At 34.5% G+C, this 23,013-nt stretch overlaps 1 protein-coding gene across 3 annotated transcripts in view; it reads left to right on the forward strand.

Moving 5' to 3' along the window:
- The first annotated feature begins 6,201 nt into the window (after window positions 1–6,201).
- The window catches only part of SACS (sacsin molecular chaperone), an 82,595-nt gene continuing 65,783 nt past the window's right edge, over window positions 6,202–23,013 (forward strand). The window contains exons 1-2 of one of the 3 annotated variants that reach the window (XM_074216210.1): window positions 6,202–6,604; window positions 17,117–17,584. Coding sequence is in view for 1 of the 3 variants with exons in the window: in XM_074216212.1 (XP_074072313.1) it covers window positions 17,562–17,584 (23 nt within the window). In the remaining 2 variants the exon portion in view is untranslated. The remainder of the gene's footprint in view (window positions 6,605–17,116; window positions 17,585–23,013) is intronic. The other 2 variants (XM_074216212.1, XM_074216211.1) reach the window with 2 other exon arrangements.

Here is a 23,013-nt window from a genome sequence, read left to right on the forward strand (position 1 = left end):
CCTCTTAACTCAGGTATTTTGTTACATTGCATTTAGTTCTGGGTTGCCTGTCTTCTAACAACAGGGACTAGACTCCCTGTTTTCACATGTTTTACTTCAGTAAGACATCACCTTGAAAACTAGGGAAAATTTTATTTAAAGGGTTTCATTAAAAGGAGGATGTAAAAATATATAAGATAAATGGAGTATAGGACAGGTAATATACTTCTACACACAAAAGAAATGTTAAACATAGAAGACTATTAGCACAAAATAATACAACAGTTTAAATAGGACTTAAAAAAAACTATTAGGTAACAAGCAATCTGCTGGGAGCCTGAAACTTAAATGTCATTAGAAGATAAAGCAATTTCCAAAAACTGCTAATTAGGCATTTTGCAATTCATCTTGGTTCTACTACTTGTCAAACTCCTAGTTCGTATTTCTTGACAATACTTGCCAAATATGAGATATTTCCTGGACTTGAAAAGAGACAGCCCTTCCCCACACTTCACTAGAAATCTTTTAGCTACATTGTTTACCACTTTGAAGTTCAAGGAAGATAGGCCAAGCCAAAAAAATTAGGTCAATTTTACTGTTAAAGAGTGGGCAAGGTCCAAGGCCACATGGATAGTTGACCAGGTCAAATGCAAAATACTACATGAAGAAGCAGGTCTCCAAATTCTCATGTGATTGATAAAAACAGGAAGGGTAACTGAACATGTTCCAGAGGATGACTTCTATAGGACAATTCAATCTTGTTCCATTTTGTTTCATAGATTTCAGTGACCTAAGAATTTATTACCAAGGACCTGACCTACTGGTGATGAGTTGCTCTTCCTAGATTTGTCCTTATAGAGCATGATTTAGGCCTTTTCAACACAGGAGAACCTTTCAGAGCTTATTTTCTTCTGGCACTGTCTTTGGGAAGCCAGGGTCATTTCTAAGTCACAATGAGTCACTGGAGGAGGGTTCTGCCTGCCACATGGTAAATACATGCTTATAGATTTATTTAACAGAAATCAGAATATTGTCATCCCTTTGTAGGCTGGATCTAAGAATAGAACAATATTGGTTGAAGAAACAGGGCATGTTTAGTGTGGAGAAGAGAACACTCAGTGATCTTCAATGTTCAAAAATTTGTTCTGTTTGGTCCCTGAGAGTAGAACAAGAAGCAAGATATATTGTTTGTTGGGGGTGGAGCAGAGAGGGTGGTGATAGGTTGCAAAAAGACCAAGTTAGGTTCGATGTTAGACAAAGCTTCCTAATGAATAGGGTTATCTAGAAGTGATGACCTTATGATGTGGTAGGTTTATACTCCTTACATTTATCTTGGTTCTGCATTACTTGTCAAACTACTGCTTCATATTTCAAATGGAAGCTGAAAGACCACTTTCAGATATGGTAGAGTGGTTAGGATTTTTATGTATGGGAAGGACCAGATGGCTTCTGAGTTTCCTTCTAACTTTCACAGTTTTAGGATTCTGAACATGGCATGAACCTTGAAGTCCAAATTTACCCTTCCTGTACTTCTAAAATGATAACCCTCCTCCAAAATGGACAAGGTAATCAGGGAGCCTTTTTGAATTAAAGAAACTCACCCCCTAAGTTTCTGATGGAAAATATTTTAAGTTCCATTGTTAAACAGTTAAATCAATTTAAAACTTCAAGACCTAACTCATAAGCCTTATAACTATGTAGATAAATTAATGGAAATTATCATACGCAATATTAAAACTGAGCAACTATGATCCACCATTCAAATCACAAGCGGCTCTGCAGAAAAATGTAGGCATTATGCTAAGAGTGAACGAAGCTTTTTCTCAACTGAGAAAATCTGACACATATATTCATACATACATACACATATATACATACTAAATATATTCTACGCATATCTAAATGTATCAGGTTTTCTAAGTTATTTGTATATACATATACATATAAAGAGAGATGAATATGTATATATGCACATACATATATAAAAATTCATGTGTATATGTTTGTATGTATGTTTAAAACTGAGATATCTATATATGCATACATCCATATATGTATATTCATATGTATGTTTCTATGTATGTTTAAAACTTTGTAAACATATAGTTTATCAAGAGGAAAAAGGAAGCCAACCTGATGTTTTCAGGTGGCTAGCTCAAGAAACAGCAGCCAGATGAATGTGAAATTAGAAAGAAAATAGAATCATAACCCTCAATCCCTAAAAGCAAAACAGGAAGGAGAGCAAATATTAGTGCTCAAAAAATCCTCAATAGAGGCTGACTCAATTTTTCTCAGTCAACCTTTGATGGGCTTCAGGGAGGGCAGCCCTAATTAATACTTTGCCACATCCTTAAAAGAAGACAATAAAGGAAAGACAATAGAAATTCCTTGAACTCTTAGAAATTCTACCTTAGACCAGGAAAAAGTAGATTCCTTCCTTGCGGTTTTAATTCATCACCCAGAAAGTTGTAGCTTCCTGGAATTCTTAATTAAAATGTCAACTCTCTAGGAACTATCTTTCCAACACCCACTTTTGAACTAATATTCTATTATGTATTGCAATTTATTAGGAGGAATAAGATACATTCAAAGAGAAGCATAATAATACAAGATGGGTAAAATAATAATAATAATAACAACAATAATAATAAGTATAATAATACAAGGTAGGGGCTAAAATCAGGGAAGATTTTACCATGTAAGGAAATTGAAATTGAGCCTTGAACAAAGAAAGTCTGAAAGATAGAGCACAGAGAATTCATTCTTGGCATAAAGATAAAGGAATTAATCAACCAATAAAAATAAAATAAATACTTACTATGTCCTAGGCACTATGCAAAGTGCTGAGGATATATATATACACCCCAACAAATTAGTCCCTGTCTTTAATGAGCTTACTTTCCAGTGGGAGGGGCAATGTATATAAATCAGAATTTACAAGTTAAATAAGAATAGATGGAAGGTGTCTCTGGAGGGAGTGGTTCTGGCAGCTATCAAGGGGGGTGGGGGGAACCAAGAAAGACTTCCTGAAGAAGGTGGCTTTTGAGTAGGGAAACCCAAGATGCAAAGAAGTAAAAGATGGGAGAGTATTCTAGTCAAAGGAATAGAGAGTAAAGGCAAAAAGATGGAAAATAGAGTGCTGTGTGAGGATCAGCAAGAAGACTAGTTCAGTTAGATTATAGGCTACATGGACAGGAATGTCATATAAGGAAACTGGAAAGGTAAGAAGACATAATATTGATAAATGTTTGAATAGCAAATAAAGGACTTTATATTTGATTCTGGAAAAAATAGGGAACTACCAGAGCTTATAGGGGGTGGGGTGTGTGACTAGGTAGGATCTACACTTTAGGAAAACTTTGGCATCTGAGAGGAATTAGGGGAATCTTGAGACAGGGAGATCAAATGGATAACTATTGCAACAGACCAGGCAAGAGATGAGAAAGGCCTGAACTTGTGTGAATAAAGATAAGGGACTAAAGATAAAAGATGGGAAAGTTAGAAACAAGATTTGGTAAAAGATTGGCTGTATAAGGTAAGTGTGAGGAAGGAAGTGAGAGGACATTGAGGTTGGGAGTTATTGCCTGGAAGGATGGTAATGCCCTCAACTGTAATAGAAAAGGTCAAAAGAGAAGAGACTTTTTGGGGGGGAAGAGGAGATAATAAATTATGTTTTGAACTTGTTGAGCTTGAGATACATATGAGACATCTGGTCTGGAATGTCCAGTAGCAATTAGAGTTCACAAGAAAGGTTAAAGCTGGGTAAATATATCTGGGAATCATCTGTCTACAGATGATAATTGAACCCAGAGGAACTGATGAGATGGTCCAGTGAAAGTATAGAGAGAAAAGAGAATTCTATGATAACTTTGAAGAGAGCAGCTTCATTTGAATTATTAGATGAGAGAGCTGAAAGTCAGGAAAAAAAGAAGCATTTTAATCATTATTTTACTGAATGGGAAGAAATTTTATGAGGAAAGTGCTGAGTTGTTATTTTCAAACAAGTCATTTTTAACAAGAGTCTGACCCTTAACCTGCCTCTCCTCAACACTGAGTCAACTTCCAAGTGTCATTGATTCTACCTCTAAAATTGTCCACTTTTCTTTATATACACATCACAAAGTCTTCATGAATATGATCACTCAGTCAGTTAATCAACAAGTATTTATCAGGTGCTTTCTATGCCTGATTCATATCTGATTATGGACCCAGATTACTCCAGAGAAGAAAGTGAGGCTGGTGACTTAGCATAGTTCCCTTCACTCAAATCCAATTCACATGCCTGTCATGGTATCACCTTCTTGATGTCATGGTCTTCTTTGAGAACGATGGACAAACATCATCATCATCACAATCTAATAAATTTAATTAAATCTACTGGACTCATAGAATTAGAGTCAGTAGCGACTTTCCATAACAACTTGTGTAATCTTGTCATTGTACAGAGGGGGAATCAAAAGTAAAGAACAGAACTAGACTTTGAGCCCAGCTTTTTTGATTATAGATTTGATAGTCATTGGCCTCCCATCCTTGGCTTCCCAACAGCTTGGTTTAAACTCAGTTGGCTATTTTACCTAGGACTGGGACATTGTTGGAGACTCTCCTAATCCAACTAGTCAATTTGTAGTTTCAGGTTAGACTGATTGTCCCTGATTTTGGATCCCTATTTCTTGAAAGATTGAAATTGATAAGGGGAGTTTGGTTTGGGAGGGTGCAGTAAGGATTCTGCCACTGACATTCAATGTCAACATTGTTGCTCACATCCCCAACTGTAGGAAATATATGTAACACCTTAAAAAAAAGGTTGTCTACTATTGGGATGATTCATTGGGATGTCTTGAAAAACTGTAATATCTTGTAGAAATATCTTGTAGTTATTATTTTGTTTATCAATAGCTGAAGGCTCTATCTAGCTATATACTGAGGACTTGGGTGGGGGGAGGGAAAGGATCTTAGGGAACATCAGGACTGGAAAAAAATCTCTTTTCCCTTACAAATAAGAAGCCTGATGTCCCAGGTAACTAGTGGCATAATTGGGACAATATTTTTTAAGTTTCTCTGCCCAGAAAGCACTGCTGCCTTCTAAATATTTTTATCATGTACATGCCAGTTTTTAAATAACAAGGAGTCTAACTTTTCTTGTTTATATTAATACTCCTGTAAATTAAGCCTGTAATAGGTGCTAGCTATTTTTTAAAATGCTAAATTTATAAATCTACTGAAGTCCTCTTCCAGAGTTTAACTATGGTATGCAGTTCTCTGGGGTTGTTGGACCAGAGGAGAACCAACTCTGACAAGTCCTGGTAAAGTAGAAGGGTTGTGAATCTGGGGTTCAGTGATGGATGAGATGTAAGACCAGTCCACAGAAATTTGGAAAGGCTCAGCAACAGCAGACTGACTACCAAATTGGGAAGTTTATGACTACCACTGCTCATTTAGACTATCTTCAGAGTTAAAAAAAGATCTCATAATGTGATTTGTAATGAGTCAATAGTCATGAAATATTCAAACATTTAAGTAAAAAAAACTAGGAAAAAAGTAAAAAATTAGCAAATCTGAAAAGGAATAAATGACTTATGGAAACAAAGTTTAGCCCTTGGAGCAGGGCTTCTTAACCTGGGGCTTGTAAACTTGTTTAAAAATATTTTATCAAAATATTTATCAAAATATAATTATAAATTATATTTCAATAGAATTAGTTTCTTTTGTAATTTTTTTGTAAATTATTATAGGCATTCACAAACATTAATGAGAAGTCCATAGGCTTCCCCAGACTGGGCAAGGGGTCCACCACACAAAAAATGGTTAAGATTTTTTACGGGTTATTGCCTGTAATTTGAGGTAACCTACAAATTTCAGATAAAAAAGAGAATTGAGGTCAAGTGAATTGCTCAAAGTCACGACATCAACAGAGGGAATATTCTTTCTCTTTATTGAAAACACGATACTTGTAAAAGCTATTTCCCATAATGCTTAAGAATACAAAACAATATTAGGCTGGCACACAGCGATAACAATGAGAAATCAAAAGTGAAAGCCCCTAAACCAGTTTCTTTTATGACCAGTAAAATAGGAAAAGTAAACTAACTGCAGAAAGTGAAGAAATCAAAGGATGGGAGGTGCTGCTGCTGGAAAAGAGAAGCTCATTAGAATTTTGAAGTACTTTTTGTAAATTCAGTCATATATTTTTAAACAAAGCTGACTTATTAATGATTTTTGGTTTTGAGTTCACATCTATAGTGTGAAGTTTACAAATGTACCTAATATTTCATTGACTAATGTTCTCTTCTCTAAGCCCCAGGACTGCATTTTGCAGCATTCTTTAAACCTAAGGCTGACGCTAGTAGTCGTATCTCTTTAAAAAAAAAATCCGGGGAGAGGGAGCTAATTCCTCTGCTGCATTGAACTTGGTTAGATGCACAGAGCTGCAGCAGTAACCTCGCATCTCACTCAGAAATCTGCTGATGGTACATCCTCATGCGTCAATGATCAGTGCTTGTTTGCAGGTCCAACTGGATTAAAAAGAAAACCAGGAAAGGCGCAGCGTAAAGCAACTAATGGAGAAAGGATTGAATCTCTCCGGGCGATCGGTCATCTTATTCTCTGAGGGTTTGTCGGAAAACAGGTCAGTAGCCACTGCAGTTCTCTGTGGGAGCTGCTGTTAGAAGTTATCTTAATTATGACAGTGGATCTCGTCTGATGGAAAAATCATCTTGTCTCTGACATGTCGTAAAAACTGTCAATAGTGTTTCAATTAAGCAAGGTCCTTGGGCACCGTGCCTTTCAAGGTTGGGGGTGAGGGGAGAGTTGGCAGCTGCAGTATCACTAGACAGATTAATGGGGTAAAGATGTCCGTGCTAGTTGGCTTGGGAGTCTGGGATTCTTTGTTACAGTGTTCCATTAAAACGCTCGGGGCACTGCTGCAGCATAATGCATTTGGAAAGATATGTTTCGGGATTCCATAAAACAGTCCTTAATTTGTGATTCCTATTTGGCTTTATAGTAACTGACAGTTTTAAAAGCGCTTATGTCAACTTAGATGTCATTAGCTAAAGATCCGAGATTCGTGTGTGTAGATAAAATTAGTTCCTTGATTTTAATTTTAATCTCTTGTTTTCAAAAACTGAGAAAAACCTAAATTATATATTTATATACATATATGTATGTGTGTATACACATATGTGAATATACATGTATATATGAAACTGTGTTTTTATGAACAGAGCTGCATTAGCATATGATAAATAGGAAATGGATCTATACTTTCATTGGAAGGGAAAACTCCCAAGTCGAAGAAATTCCCTCAGCCAACAATGCAGGTCCTTACCTTTTTTACAACTTAGTAGTTTTTAAGTCACTTGTCTATAGCCGTGGTGTCAAACTCAGATAGGAATAGGGGACCCCATACTCAAGGCTACATATTGACTCAGAAAGGTAAATATTAACGTTTCTATGTTTTTTCATATTTTAAATTTTATTTTGTTAAATTTTTCCCAATTATATTTTAATCAGATTAGAAATATACTTAAGAATTTCAGGAATACATGTAATTCATGATCAACAGGCCATATGCAGTTACATTTCTTGTCTGAAACCTTAAGTGATTTGTCCGTGATCACAAAGTCAGTTTGTATCATAGATGGACAGCTCATACTGGCACAAGGTCAGCTTTCTATCTATTATGACCCACAGCCTCTCATACTATAAAATTTAAATATAACTGAAATTTATTTTCCCTGGAAGTGTAAAGATTGACAAACACTATGCAGGAAGACCTGCATTTAAATTCTGCCTTTGACACATACCTTACCTAGCTGTGGGACCCTGGGCAAATCACCCCACCTTCAAGGTTTTAAGAAATTCTCTAAAATAACAGTTTACAGAGGTTACATATTTGAATCTGTGTGAGACATTTCCACACTAATGAAATCAGAAACCTAGACCTCTTAAACTTCTCCTTGCATAAAAGTTCACCATGTTATATCATAAATTAAAACTAAACTTTCCATTATCATCATTGTTTGGCATAAAATTGTAATTTGTGTCTTTCATTCTGGTAATACCCTCCATTTTTATATTACTTTTTCTGGTTTGGGGGTTCATTTCTTTTCCTGCTTAATCTAGGGGCCCTCATTTTTCTTTACCTTTTTAAATTGAGTCAATTAAAAATATTTTATTTGAGCAACTACATGTGCTAGCAACTTACACTACACTTTAAAGGGGATTCAAATATAGTCTCTGTCTTCAAGGTTTTTTACAGTAGAAGACAGATGACATAGAAAGACAACCACCTACAAAATTGAATCTAAACAATGAAAATTAAAGGCATAAGATATTATGAAAATTTTGAATAGAAACACATAATTTTATTTAGGATATCAGGGAAAGTTTCATGAAGGAGGTGACATCTAAGTTATACTTTGAAAGATAGTATTTCAGGGCAGCTAGGTGGTACAGTGGATAGAGCACCAGCCCTGGAGTCAGAAGGACCTGAGTTCAAATCTAACCTCAGACACTTAATAATTGCCTAGTTGTGTGACCTTGGGGAAGTCACCTAACTCCATTGCTTTGCCAAAAAAACAACAAAAAAGAAAGATAGTATTTCAACTGGTAAAACTATAGAGGAAAGAATTTCCAGAATTTCCAGATGTGGCGGACAGATGACCAACACAGAATATGTTTGAGGAAAAGTAGTACTATTTGGGTAGGTAACATGTAGTGGGCTAGAAGGATAAATCAGGGCCACATTATGGAGGACTTGTAATATCAGGCAAAGAGTGTTATATTTCCCATTGCGGGTAATAAGGAAGAATTTTTGAGCAATAAATAAAGTAATGGGTGCTTTAGATAGATGATTATGACTACATTCGAAAGATTTGAGTAGGGAAACTAGTTAGCATATTATTACTGTAGTCCAAGTAAAAGATAATCAGAATATGAAAGAGGGTGGTAATAATGGGAATGAGAAAGGAAGAGATGGATGTCCATAGATATTTTAGAGGAGAAACTAAGAGAATTGATCACTTTTGGACAGTGGGAGAAATGGTTAAAAATGTTTTCAAACCTTCAGAAATTGGTTGAGGCAGAAAATATTCTAAAACATTGCTTTAGGATTAAGATGAATATGTTGAGTGTGCAGGAAGAACATTCTAAATGATATAATAGAAGGAATATTGGAATTAGTAAAAACTGTGTGTGTGTGTGTGTGTGTGTGTGTGTGTGTGTGAGCATAGAGAGAGAGAGAGAGAGAGAGAGAGAGAGAGAGAGAGAGAGAGAGAGAGAGAATAAAGGTTAAGATCCTTGTTCATAGTCACTCATCTAGTAGGTGTTAATTTTTGAGACTGGATTTGAACTAAGTCCTCTGGAATCCAGGGCTAGTTCTTTATCTACTACACTACCAATTGGAGAATCTTGATTTGAATCCTTTATCTTATAATTATTGATTATGGGGGAACAATTTGGTCTCTTTGTGTCTGTATCTTCGTCTATAAAATGTAAGTTTGTTACTCCCATATCATAGATGAGGAAAATAAGGTTCAGAGAAGTCAAATGATTCAGATGCCATTTTAGAGGAACATACAAAGAAAAAAGAAAAAAGTCAAGGTCAGAATTTTGTGGAACACCTGCATTTTAGGGGATGCAGGGAAGAAAAGACAATTGACAGAGGAATGATCAGCGAGGTAGAAAGGAGAAAATTTCAAGAAACACAAGGTTAAACTATATCAGAAGATTTAGAGAGAAGGACAACTGAGAAAAGGTCTTTGAATTTCAATAGAATTACCCTTAAGGGAACAGTTTCAGTTGATTGGTTGAGGCAGAAAATAAACACAAGGGATTGCAAAGGGTGAGGAAGAAGCAGAAGCTGTAACTGCAGACTACTCTTTCAAAAAGTACATTAAGGAAAGAAAGGGGAAGAGCACAATGATAGCAGGTTGCCTCAGACATTTACTAACTGAGTGACCTTGGGCAAATCACTTAACTGCTGTCTGTGTTGTGAGGAACAAATGGTATAGTCAGTGCCTTCTATATAGTTGGTTCTATATAAATGTTAACTATCATTATTATAACTATTATTATTATAATCAGAGAAGAGTTTTTTTTTTTTCAGGAGGTAGAGACATAAGTGTATTTGTGAGAAAGGAGCCAGTTGAGATGGAGAGATTAAGGGTTTTCAGAGGAAGGGAAATTATAGATGTAAGAACTGGAGGGATCCCAGACCGTGTCAAATTCAACCTTTTCATTTTATAGATGAAGAAGCCAAGGTGCTGAAACAGGAAAAAAGTTGGAAGGATAGGATATTGTGGTCAAAGAGTGGGATTTCAGGGTTCACATTCTGAGAGGTAAATTATTCTATTGATATCAGAAGTTGATGGAAGAGCCAGGTCATTGAAGCTGAGGTGTGTAAGGCAGTGTTAATATGGGCAAGAAGTTGCTAAAATGGGGGCAGGGGCAAAGTAGAGAAGATTTATGAACCAAGCACTGAAGTAATTAAAGGTAGACAGTAGGAGAATATCCTGGAGGTTAGTAATACCTGCTAATATTTTTGTAGATAAATATGATATGGCTGAGAAGAATACACACACACAAATTTTAAAATGAAGAAATACAAAGTAATTTCAAGAGGAAAAGAGCTCTGATAACTGGGGAAATCAGGAAAAGCGTCAAGAAAGACATGGTCCTTGAACTATGCTTGAAAGGTAGCTAGAAGGTAGAATTCCATAAGCAGCAAGTGAACATGTTTCAGTCATATAGAGATCATCTTTGCACATAGGGGTGACAATAGATGGTATTGTTGGACCAGTAGATTTCTAAGGATCTTTCCAACTCTGAATCCATGAGACTGATGCTTCAGTGTTGTCAGGAGAATTTTGATGCAGTGATAAAGGGAGACTCTCTGAACATGCCTAATGTAATACCTTATACAATTTGGTTAGCCGAATAATTTATGATGATAGTAGATTCATGAGATTTCCTAAACCTATGAAGGATCAAGTTGAAGATCAAAAAGCTTCTTCCATGGTTATTCTGATCTTAGAAATCAGAGGATTTCTTATTATACTAGTTATATTTCCATTGTGTTGCCTTTCATTTCCTAATGAACTAGGTGATTAATAGTAAATCATTTTTAATGACTTTGGGCCTCTGTTTCCTCATCTATAAAATGATGGGATCGGATAAACTAAATCTGGTTTTTCCATATTTTTTGGTAATGGTCTTGATGAGAGGATCTAAATTATGAGCTCCCTTTAGATCTGCTCTGAGTATCCTTTCTGGATCCTTGCTAGACTATTTCTATTCTAGTTATGACTTAATTACTGACTCTGCTGTTCCTGCTTCTGCCGAAAGTCCCTCTGCTGCCCCTAATTTTGCCCAGGGTTTTTTGTCTTCTGGTATCCCCTTATCAGTGCCCTCTGCCCAACTTGCTTAGCCTTCTTGTCCTTTTATTTTATGTGAGGATCAGGATCTACATAGAGACTTGGTTACTTATTTTCAGCACCTTTGGTCTTCTTTGATGTCCCCAAAAAAGCTTCCTTTACAGGTATTTATAATTTAATTATACATTCTGTCCCTCCTGTCCTCCACCCTCGAACTCTTCATGCTCTTAATGGTTTGTCTTAATCTTCCTGTCCTGGCTTACCCATTTCCCTGCCATTTATTCTCCTAGACGTGTTGTCTCATTTAAACTTCTTGATTGGAAAAACCATTTTTGCTTTTGTAGTTATATCCTCAGCATAGTGTTTGGCATATAGCAAGTGTTCAATAAAGCTTTTGATTCATTCATCCTTAATTGCTTGTTCAGTGGAAATGAACTCTCTCTATTAAAATCATTTGTATGTGTCAGAGAGAACTGAATTTCATATGTATGGATTATATACTTTCTAAAAAGAGTTCATCCTCTGGTAGTATCTTTTTAAATTGTGATAGAGTTTCTGTAGGTGCAGGGTTTAATATTTTATATGCTCTAATAAGGAATAGTCTTCGCAACATAACTAAGGATGGTAATTAGTGGATGTTTTTGAATAGTTGTCTCCAGTTTAGGGTCATGAATTTGCTTTTGTCCTTTAGCCCTAATGTATATAATATAAAAATCAAAATGAATTGATTTTCCTCTGTTTTTCATTAATCAGCTGAACTCAAGTCCTTCATTCTGGCTGTAGCCCAGCAGGCTTTCTTGCTATTCCTCGAACTTGGCATTCTATCTCTTACCACCATGTCTTTGTGTTCATATTATTCTGCATAGAATCTCTCCTCACTCATTCCTCTAAGAATTCTCATTTTTCTTCAAAATTTTTATTTGCTTATTTTAAAATGTTCATTTTATTTTTTTTAATTCTGAACAAAATAAGCAATCCCATATATACTGTAGAATAGGAAAGGATTATAAACAAAATTACAGATTTCAGTTACACAGAGTTTGCTTTTCTTTTTAAGTATGTATATAATAACTTCAGCATGTAACTTTCAAAACTGTCCTGCTGTTCTGTGATTCCTATTGACCTTATTTCTCTTCTTATTTTTTGAGGATAGAAAAATTTTACTTCAGACATCCCTCATTTGATAGGTATCAGCTTTCTTCAACATTCAACTCTGTTGCCAACTCATAAGAGAAGTTTTAGTTACCAAGGCTCTCTCTTTCTTCCCACTGTTTCTCACTTAGTAAACATTTTTTTATAGATAAATAATTATAAGCACTTATTGTGAGCATGATCCCATGTTATGATATGAATATATAAAGACAAAAATAAAACAAGGACCTTAAATTCTATGGAGGGTAGACGCATAAATACACAACGATTTTCAAGAAGAAAAGAGTACTAACTGGATGGAAAGAATCAGAAGATACTTCATGTAAATTTAGGTGATGAAGCATGTGTTATTCCTTGAAGGAAGCTAGGGATGCTTTTTAAAGAAGAGATTAGGTTCCAGAGGGGACTGTCACCTGTGCATAGGAAAAAAAGAGACAAAATGTTGTTCACAAGGAATTTCTAGCAGACCAGTATGACTGGTAATGAAAGTTTGAGAAGGTGAGTAATATAAAAGTCCAAGACTGGACAGACAGGTAGGATCTACATATACTATTAAGGGTTTTAAAAGACAGGTTTATACTCTAGAGGCATTATGAGTCAGTGATGATTTTTGAGTAGGAAAACAACCAAAACACTAGTTTTGAAGGCTCCATGTATAGGTTTGGGGGGAAATATTGTGAATTAAAAGAAGACCAAGTAGGAAGATAAAGCAAGGCTATATAAGGGAAATAGATATGAGAGATGTGGAAGGACAGATGATTATATGTGACAATTTACTACATATGGAAGAAGAGGGAAGAGCCAGAGATGACTCTGATTGCAAATTTATTGACTGGAAGGATGGGTTATAGTTTCAATAGAAATAGGGACTTTTGAAAGAAGGATGGAAATATGAGTTCCATTTTGGATATTTGAGTTTGAGATATCCTTGAATAAGGGCACCTAGATAGTGCAGTACATAGAGCACTGACCTTAGAGTCAGGAGGATGGGAGTTCGAATCCTGTCTCTTACACTTACTAGTTGTGTGACCTTGGACAAGTTACTAACCTGATTGCCTCACATTCAGGGCCATCTTCAGTCATTCTGATTCATATCTGACCACTTGGACTCAGATAACTCTGAAGTAGAAAGTGAGGCTGGTGACTTAGCATAGCCCCTTCTCACTCCAATTCAATTCATGTACTTGTCATGGCATCACCTCCCTGATGTTGTGGTCTTCTTCAGAACATTGTTATCCTTGAATAAACTGGATATATAGAGATAACTTGGAAATATAGAGATGTATTAGAACTAGATATACAGATTTAGGATACATTTGCACAAAAGTAATAATTGAACCCATGACAACTGATGAGATCAATTAGGGAGTAGAGAGTAAAGAGCAGAGTAAAGAGAGTAGTAAAGAGATAGAGCCTTTGAGGATATTCCCCAATGAGTGGACAGAAGAAGGACAATTAGGTAAAGAAGATTGAAAAGGAATGGCTAGAGAGAGAAGAACCAAGAAAGAGCAGTGTTACAAAGCCCAACTGAGGAGAGAATATACAGGGGAAAAAAAGAGATGTTATTCCTAAAACTCAGATCAAATCATGTTGTCCTCCTACTCATCCAACTCCCATCACTCCCTACCACTTTTAGGATCAAATATAAAATTCTGAGTGAGTTTGTTTGACATCCAATGCTAATAATAATAACCTAGTCACTCCCCCTTCCCTTTCCAGTAATGATATACCATATAATCTTTGAGCCAGTAATACTACTGGTCGTCTCTTCTCTGGCTTCCCTGGCTTCCACTAAAATGAAGCTACAGTCCCATCTTCAACTAGAAGCCTTTCCATATACCTTCTAATTCTAGTGCATTCTCTCTCTCTCTCTCTCTCTCTCTCTCTCTCTCTCTCTCTCTCTCTCTCTCTCTCTCTCTCTCTCGATTATTTTCAAGTTTTCCTGTATATAGATTGTTTGCACATAGATGCTTGCATTTTGTTTCTTCCATTAGTTTGTGAGCTCCTTGAGGACAGGAACTGTATTTTTGTTTGTTTGCTTGTTTGGTTTTTTTTGGTTGGGGGGCAATCCCCAGCACTTAGCATAGTGACTGCATCATGGTAGGTGCTAAAATGTGCTTATTGACAGACTGGTTGATGATGTCAAAAACTGCAGAAGTTAATATAGTATAAGGACTAAGAAAAGGCCATTGGATTTAGCATGGCCATTACTTGTAACACTGAAGCGAATATCTATTGTATCCTTTGGTAGGAGGATTGTTTTTTGTTTCATCTTTGTATTCCCAGTGATTGTACTTTGCAGAAACTAGTTGTTTACTAAGCATACCTATTTCATGTTTAGCTTGATGTCACTAAAAGGAGAACTGTTGCACAAAGTTATCTGTGTGGTTGCATCTATCAAAGAATTTTGTATGTTTTTAAAATATGTATGGGTGACACTTTACTGGAGAAGAGTTTTTTAAGGTTTGATTTTTCTCTAGAGAAGCAAAGAGTTTTTTTTATGATTGGCAAACAATAAACAGTGACATATTTTCACTTTTTCTTCAGTTGTGCAATGAATTTGGATACTAATTAAATTACAGTGACTTGGTTCTTTTGGGATCATTTCAAACTAATTTTTCCTATTTAATTTTAAATGAATATTATCTTACTCTATTCAAAATCAAACTTTTCATTTTACATAAGCATAGACAACGATTGCTTGTTGATAGTCAATAATTATATTGCTATTTAGTTTACATGCTCATATACACTTAGCTATAGAATAGATGTCAAATAGTGGTCAAGTTGGCAGTCACCTTGTCACTTCAAATAAAATAATTTATTCTTCGACCTATATAGATGTTGTTACAGTATTTGCCATGTTTGCTACTTTTTTTGTTTATTGATTGATAAGAATTTGACTTTTAACCTTCTTTGCAAAGTTTCCTTTTTTAACCAAATTATTTTTTTTGCTGACTCATTTTATTGACATTGAGAAGGACATGATGAATATAAAGTAAATAAACAGTCCTTTCTTTTGCAATGTAAAGTTTCAATGATACATTCTCACTCTGCTGCAGTAGATTTAGCCATGGAAAGATATATTTGGTAAATTGGAGCTATATTATGAAGTTATTTTGCTGAAAATGCTGGTGCTTTATATTTAACATTGTTCAATAAAGATATGTAGAAAGTGTGCTCCATCATCATGGCATTTCTAAAATGAAATTATCCTTCTCCTCTGAATAATAATTGCTTTCCACTTTTCTTTCTATATTCTTAACTGCAGCAAATTATTTTGTGCACCATATATTGTTTTACATGAAAGTTACATTTTTTAGCTTTTAGATTTTTGCTGCAAAACACTTTTACTTCAAGAAAAGGACATCTGAAAAAAAAATAAAAATATGTTATTTGAAAGTCAAGTATAGGACCAAGAACATTAAACTAGACATCAGGAGATTCAAGTTCTTGTACAGTTGTTCTGCTTAGTAATCACATAGTCTTGGAAAAGTCATTTGACATTGATTTATCTCAGACCCTTAATTTTCTCATTTGTAGAGTGGAAATAATATCTGCCTACCCTACTCATAGGATTGTTGTAAAAATTAAATGTTATATAATGTATATAAGATACTTTGAAAAGGCAAAGTGCTTTAGTAATATATAATATATTATTATTGTTATACATTGCTACTTTTTAAAAACCCATTCACACAACCTCATACATTTATTCCTGTTATTTTAATCCCTGAAAATAATTGGCACCATTCACAAATTTCAAGATATCACTACCTCAGGTCCTTTATAGTTTCTCAACTTGTTAACCTCTTCAGTAAACTTAGGTTCAAAGGTTATCTCATTACAAATGATTCTCAAATTTCATTTCTAGTACTAGTCTACCTCCTGAGCTGCATCATTGATCTATTGGACATTTCAGTTTGGATTTTTCTATAGGCATTTCAAACTCTTTATGTCTAAAACAGAATTCATTATCTTTTTCCCCAGATCAGCTTTTCCTAAACTTCACTCTTTATGTAAAATTATGTATATGGGCCTTCTTACTAGCTGGTAATAGTTCAACATGTATGAATTGGAAATATCCTATTAACAGTTGATGGATGCCTAACTGGGAAAAACATACAAAGAGAAAAGCCTAGTAGTATAGTTCAGTCTTGGATTTGGAGTCAAAGGAGCAAGACTTCAATTTCAGTACCGTGAACTTGGGCTAGTCATTTCTTGTCTTGGTTTCTTCATTTGTCAACACCACTAAAATGACTTAACAACAAAAAAAGAGGACGTTGAACAAAATGATCCTAAGCTTCCTTCCATATGTAAATAGCTACATGCTTTTCTAAGAAACATGCAGATGGTAAGAATATGAAGTAGGACTTTGAAGGGTGGTAGTAGATATGTTTTTCTTTTAAAAAAGAGGTTGATAGGGTTAGATGAGTACTTGTAGACTGAGATATGAGAAATCCATGTTGCTTGGCAGCCCTGCAATGCATCAGGCAGTTTATAATTAGAAAGTCCCTGGAGCTGAGGGGTAATACTGTATATTGAGGGGGAATGACTTTTCATTGCCCTTCTGTTCACTTCTCTCTCTTGCTTTCTTGTTTCTCTTCCAGGATTACAGAACTTGTATAACAATGCAGAAATAATGATACTCATTTGTACTCTACCTTTGCTGAGATGAGAGGAAGTCAGAATAGAACAAATTTAAAATCATCTTTTTTTCCACCTTGTAAAAGGAACCTAGAAGAATGCAGAATATGAACAAATATTTGGTGGGAGGAAATTCAAGAACTCCTAAATACTGAGTGATATTTTATCTTAATGACTGCTGAGAGGGGTGGAAGGAGAAAGACATAATTCAAGAAAGTGATCATCATATCAGATATATGATGTAAGAATAAGCACAACCATGTTTTCTCACATGAGATAATGATTGAGCCCTAACAAACGAGTTTTCACTGGTCAAGAAAGTTGGAATTTTGATGTGAACAAATCATCATAGAAGAAAAGAGAAAATAAACTGTGTTTTGGTAGAAAAATATTTCATGAGAAGAAATAATGGAGACCAAGGATAATATCAGGTACGTGATCTATTATGAATATATATATATAGATATTACACTTCAATATACTTCAATAATAGTGAAATTTCATAGTTTAATGATTATAAATAACATATGGTATGTAATTACTCTTAAATTATATGGCTATATATTATGTAGGCTATGTTATATGGATTATATATAGCTATATATAATGACAAATCAAAACACTTTAAAGGGGAAAGTGAAACCAAAGTTTAGCAACAGAATCTCTACATGGATATTAGCTTAAAATCTAGAGAGTTAATTTTTTCTTTTATAAGCTTTTTTATAATAATTCTTGACTTTGTGTTGGCTCTTTTAATTTGCTAAATTGGCATTACTACTAAGTCTACACATTGAAGAGGGAAATATGATGGTCAGGAAACAACATATTTATGGTTATATTTTATTATGTTATATTATTTGTATGATTTATTTCAGGAAACTTGGTCATTGTAAATCCTTATTTTTTTACTAACTGCCCCTAAAGTTTTTCCTATATAAAGTTAATATGCTGCCAATATATTTTACCTATTCACTTCTACAAGGGAATATGAGGGGAAAATAAAAGATTACCATTTAAATGCTTAGAACCATATAAAATATAAGATGAATAACTGGTATACAGGAAATAATCTTCCTCATGCACCACCTTTTACAGTATGTGTTGATCTCATTTGGACATTTCCTAGGTGATGATCTTGCTTTTCAACAGATAAATTTATTTACAGTGCCTGTGGCATTCTGTCCAAACAGAAGATTTTATGTTTATATGTTGGACTTTAAGAAATTGATTTTATTCATAACTTGTTAATTAATGTAATGTCTTTAAGAAAAAATAGAGTAAAATTTCCTTTAGAAGATTGTTTTGTTGTATATTAGTCCCTGAATATACCAAAAAAGAAAACAGTGAGTTCTCTGTTTACCATTTAAGTGCTGTGGAAGGTTCTCAGAGATATTAATAACACTATTTAGGAGTCACAGAAACTGTCCTACAGAAAATAACAAAATAGGTTGAAAAGTTTTTTTTTTTTTAGGTTTTTCAAGGCAAATGGGGTTAAGTGGCTTGCCCAAGGCCACACAGCCAGGTAATTAGCAAGTGTCTGATGTCAGATTTGAACTCAGGTACTCATGACTCCAAGGCCAGTGCTCTATCCACTGTGCCACCTAGTGGCCCCGTTGAAAAGATTTTTGCTAATTTTAAAAATATCAAAGAAATCACTTCCATTTTTCCTTTCACTACCTAAAGAATAGGAAGTCAATGGAGATATTATTATTAGGCATCCTTACTTGTAGATTTTTTCCATCTGGAAAACTATAACTCATCCATCAGGTAAAGTATATGAAGATATCAGCATTATCATCTTCATCATCATGATCAACCCCCCTGAGCAGTAGCTTACAGCAAAAGAGTAATAGCAGGTCAGAAACACTGGGGTTGCTTCTATCTGAACTCCTTTGAACAAGTTAAGAATAATGAAATAATAATAATAATAAAAATTTATATAACCATTTTAAAAGCTTGTAATCTGTGAAGTAAGTGCTATATTATTTTTCCTATTTTACAGATGAGGAAACTGAGGTTGAGATATTTTAAATGACTTGTGCAGAATAAAATAAGTGCCTGGGGGAAGGATTTAAACTCAAGGCTTTCTGAGTCCAAGTCCAATACCTTTATCCACCATCAAACTACTTCTCCATAATAAGGAAAAATGGCATTAGTGTTTCTTTATCTATGGGTCGAAATTATGATTTTTTTCATGGTGTAATACACAGAATGCTGGTCTTAGAGTCAGGAAACTTTATAATTATTAGCTATGTGACCCTAGGCAAGTCATTTAACCTCTCTTTTCCTCAGCTATAAAATGGGGTAGGTATAATTATACCTACCTCCCAGGATTGTTATTAAGATAGCAAAAATAAGGCATTTTTATAAACTTTAAAGTGTTTCTATTTTTTAGTGCTTCTTACTTCTGTTAATGATTTATAATAAACAACTAGCACATAGCTTTTGGAGGGTTATATTATCTCATTTTATCCTTACCACCCTGGGAAGTTGCTGCAATTAGCATCCCTCATTTTATAGATGAGGAAGCTGAGCCAGAGGTTGAGTTACTTGCCCTACATCACACAGATAATATATATCTGATATGGAATTTAACTCATCTTCTATCCACTCTGCACCACTTTGCAGAGGTTAAGTGGAATGGCAATATGATGTAATGGAAAGAGTTGTCATGGGAATCAATTTCCTTGGTCCTAGTATTTATCCTATACTAACTAATTAGCTAACGTTGGCCTTTAAATAATTAAATATAAGCCAAGAGGTTTGAAACTAAATGACTTATTAGTTGGAAATTCTTAAATTGTTTTGGGTGCCATTGATGTACTTTTAAATGTTTAACAATCTTTACTTTAAAAACTAAAGGATATTTACAACATACTTTTAAATTAAATTCTCATTATAAACATTTTCTCCATTGATTACATTAATCACTTTCTTAAGTCTATATAATTCACAAAACAATATATCAGGTCCTGATTTGTAGTATCTGCTGAATTCTGAGGAGGTAAATGCCTACACTGAAATTTTGCCAATAACTTCTTCCAGTCATGAGTAAGCTGGAACTAGTACCCCTTGTACACCTTTGACAGACTAATGAATCTTGCTAACTTCATCTCTGAATAAAAATTTTAAATGCATAAAATAGGATTACAAAAGAAAACTCATAATATTAAAATAGCTATTAAAATATTTTTTAAAAAATAGGGACAGCAATTGTTGAAAACTATCTTTGCATATAATTGGAAAAATAAATAAACAAAATATTAAAAATTTTTTTAAAAATTAAAAAAACAAACAAAAAATGGGCTGCTAGGTGGCACAATGCACAGAGCACAAGTCCTAGAGTCAGGAGGACTTGACTTCAAATCTAGTCTCAGACAGTTGACACTAGCTGCCTGACTCTGGACCAGTCACTTAACTCTTAACTCCATTTGCCTCAAAACAAAACAAAACAAAAAAATAAGTTCATGGACCCCAGGTTAAGAGTCCTTTAACATCAAGATAATGTTCTTTCCTAACTCGAGGTCCCTATGACATCAAATATTCATGATGCCTTTTAAAAATTGCTGTTCAAGGCCATAGAGCAGTCCTTTCCTTAAAAAAATTCAGTAATTATTTCCCAGTTCATAATAGACAATTTTTTTCCTTTCTTTTCAAGGTCAGTACCTTATACTTGCCTCTAATGAATTTCATTGTGTTTATTTTTGAAGGCTTCCCTAATACATCAAGATTATTTTGAATTTTCATCCTGACTTGCAAAGTGTTAGTTAGCTGCTTCTTCCAAATTGTAGTCACTTCTAAATTTAGAATTGTGGAAGCCTGCTTAATGAACACAATCTCTTTTCCATTAGTCAGTGATAAGGACATTTAAGTCGATTAGTTTTACCAATCGTCCTTTGAATTTAAAAAAGGATCTGGAGTCCAAAAAATGAACTTGTATCAACATTTGGAGATATATCAGAAGATAGTTTAAATGGAAAATTTCTGAAAGCTTTCTCACCATCTTGACTTTGATTAATCAGTGGAGTCTTACTTGTAAGCAATTTATAGCTTAAGCAACAAGTGCTTAGTTTAAAGTCATTGGTTCATTCATGCCTGTGAAAAAAATATAAGCAGTACGGGGGAGGCTAGGTGGCGCAGTGGATAAAGCACCAGCCCTGGAGTCAGGAGTACCTGGGTTCAAATCCAATCTCAGACACTTAATAATTACCTAGCTGTGTGGCCTTGGGCAAGCCACTTAACTCCATTTGCCTTGCAAAAACCTAAAAAAAAATATAATCGGTGGGGAAATATGATATCACTGAATACAAAAGCTGTGAATATAAGATGATGTGAAATCTGCTATGGTCAAGGTTGACACACCAGCTACTTGTACTTGAAGATATGTATATGTATACATGTGCAAAGAGAGAGTATTTCCCAAGTTGATGGTATTGACTTCATCTAGTGTGCAAGGTGAATGATTTATTCTATACATTCAGAAATAGATATCTGCTGTGGTAACATGAAATTGTGACATCTGCAAGATGCCATCAATTCAGAAGAATATTATATCTCTATATATGAAATATTCAATATATGACATATAAACACATAAATGTAAATATGTGCATATAAAGATATAAAATATATTAAACACATTATATGTACATTACATACATACATATATGTGTGTGTGTATATATGTGTGTATATAAAATTAAAATGTTCTGATAAAAGCCAGTCAACTGAATTTTTGCCCAAAGTGGGTCTTTACATTCAATTTTAGCATGCATGGCATTTAAAGGCATGCTCTGTTTAAAGAACACATGCCTTAGTCCGGAGGGTTCTGTTGAAGGCAAAGCCCATTCAACACTGCTCAGAAATAGTCTTGGACTGAAATGAACTTTCTGAACTCAACCTGGACCTGATCCCAGAGCCTATAAAGTGGAAGTACTAAAAGAGCACGATATCTGGGATAGTGCACTTTAAGCCTGAATAAATTATGGAGGATCTGGCCATTTATATACCATAGTTATATAGCTATAGTTAAACACCATATGGGGATAGTCCTTCCTAATTAAAAAAAAAATTCAAAGTCTATGATGCTAGACTTACAGCTAACTTGGGAGGTGCTTTAATGACCAGATAAGTGAGACCTATATTTAAAATTCAAAGGGACCTTAAATATCATCAACCCAATTAATGGAGAAATTGAGACACTTCTTGGTAATGATGTGTCTAAATTCATTCAATAAATAGTTAGTGTAAGAGACAGTGGTACAAAAATCTGATTAATTTTTTTAAACTTCAAAGGAATGTGAAGAAAGTCATACTGTGTGTGTGAGGTAAAATGTTTTAGTAAAATAAATGGAGAAATTCTATTGCTTTTCTTTCAGATATTGAAATTGGCATAATGCATGCTCTTGATCTTTAAATCATAGCTCATATTTACTTAGCACTTTGTGGCTTTCAGAAACCTTTTTTCACAGTAACCCATGAAGGAGATAGTTTAAGTATTGTAATCTCCATTATACAGATAAGTAAAATCAACTGTGATTTGCCTTTATTCACAAAGCTAATGAATACTAGAGATAGGCATTTTCAAGTCTGCTGCTTCTCTCCCTCCTTTGATAGGTCAATTTTTTTCTTTAGCTGGCTGCTTAGGCTTACATTATAAGAAAGTAAGAAGTTATTTGTGTTAAAGTTTTGACAAATACTTTTTAAAAAGGTAATTATATTATTATTGTCTTGTATCTGGCATCATGACAAAGAAAAGCTCAATTTTTTTTTTATTTCTTAGGAGGATTTTGATTTTACTTATCCATGCCAGACCCAAATGCTTTTTATATAGTATTAATTGAGCAAACATTCACTAACT

The sequence above is a fragment of the Macrotis lagotis genome, chromosome 1 (genome assembly GCF_037893015.1).
Source record: "Macrotis lagotis isolate mMagLag1 chromosome 1, bilby.v1.9.chrom.fasta, whole genome shotgun sequence".
Classification (NCBI taxonomy): Eukaryota; Metazoa; Chordata; class Mammalia; order Peramelemorphia; family Peramelidae; genus Macrotis; species Macrotis lagotis.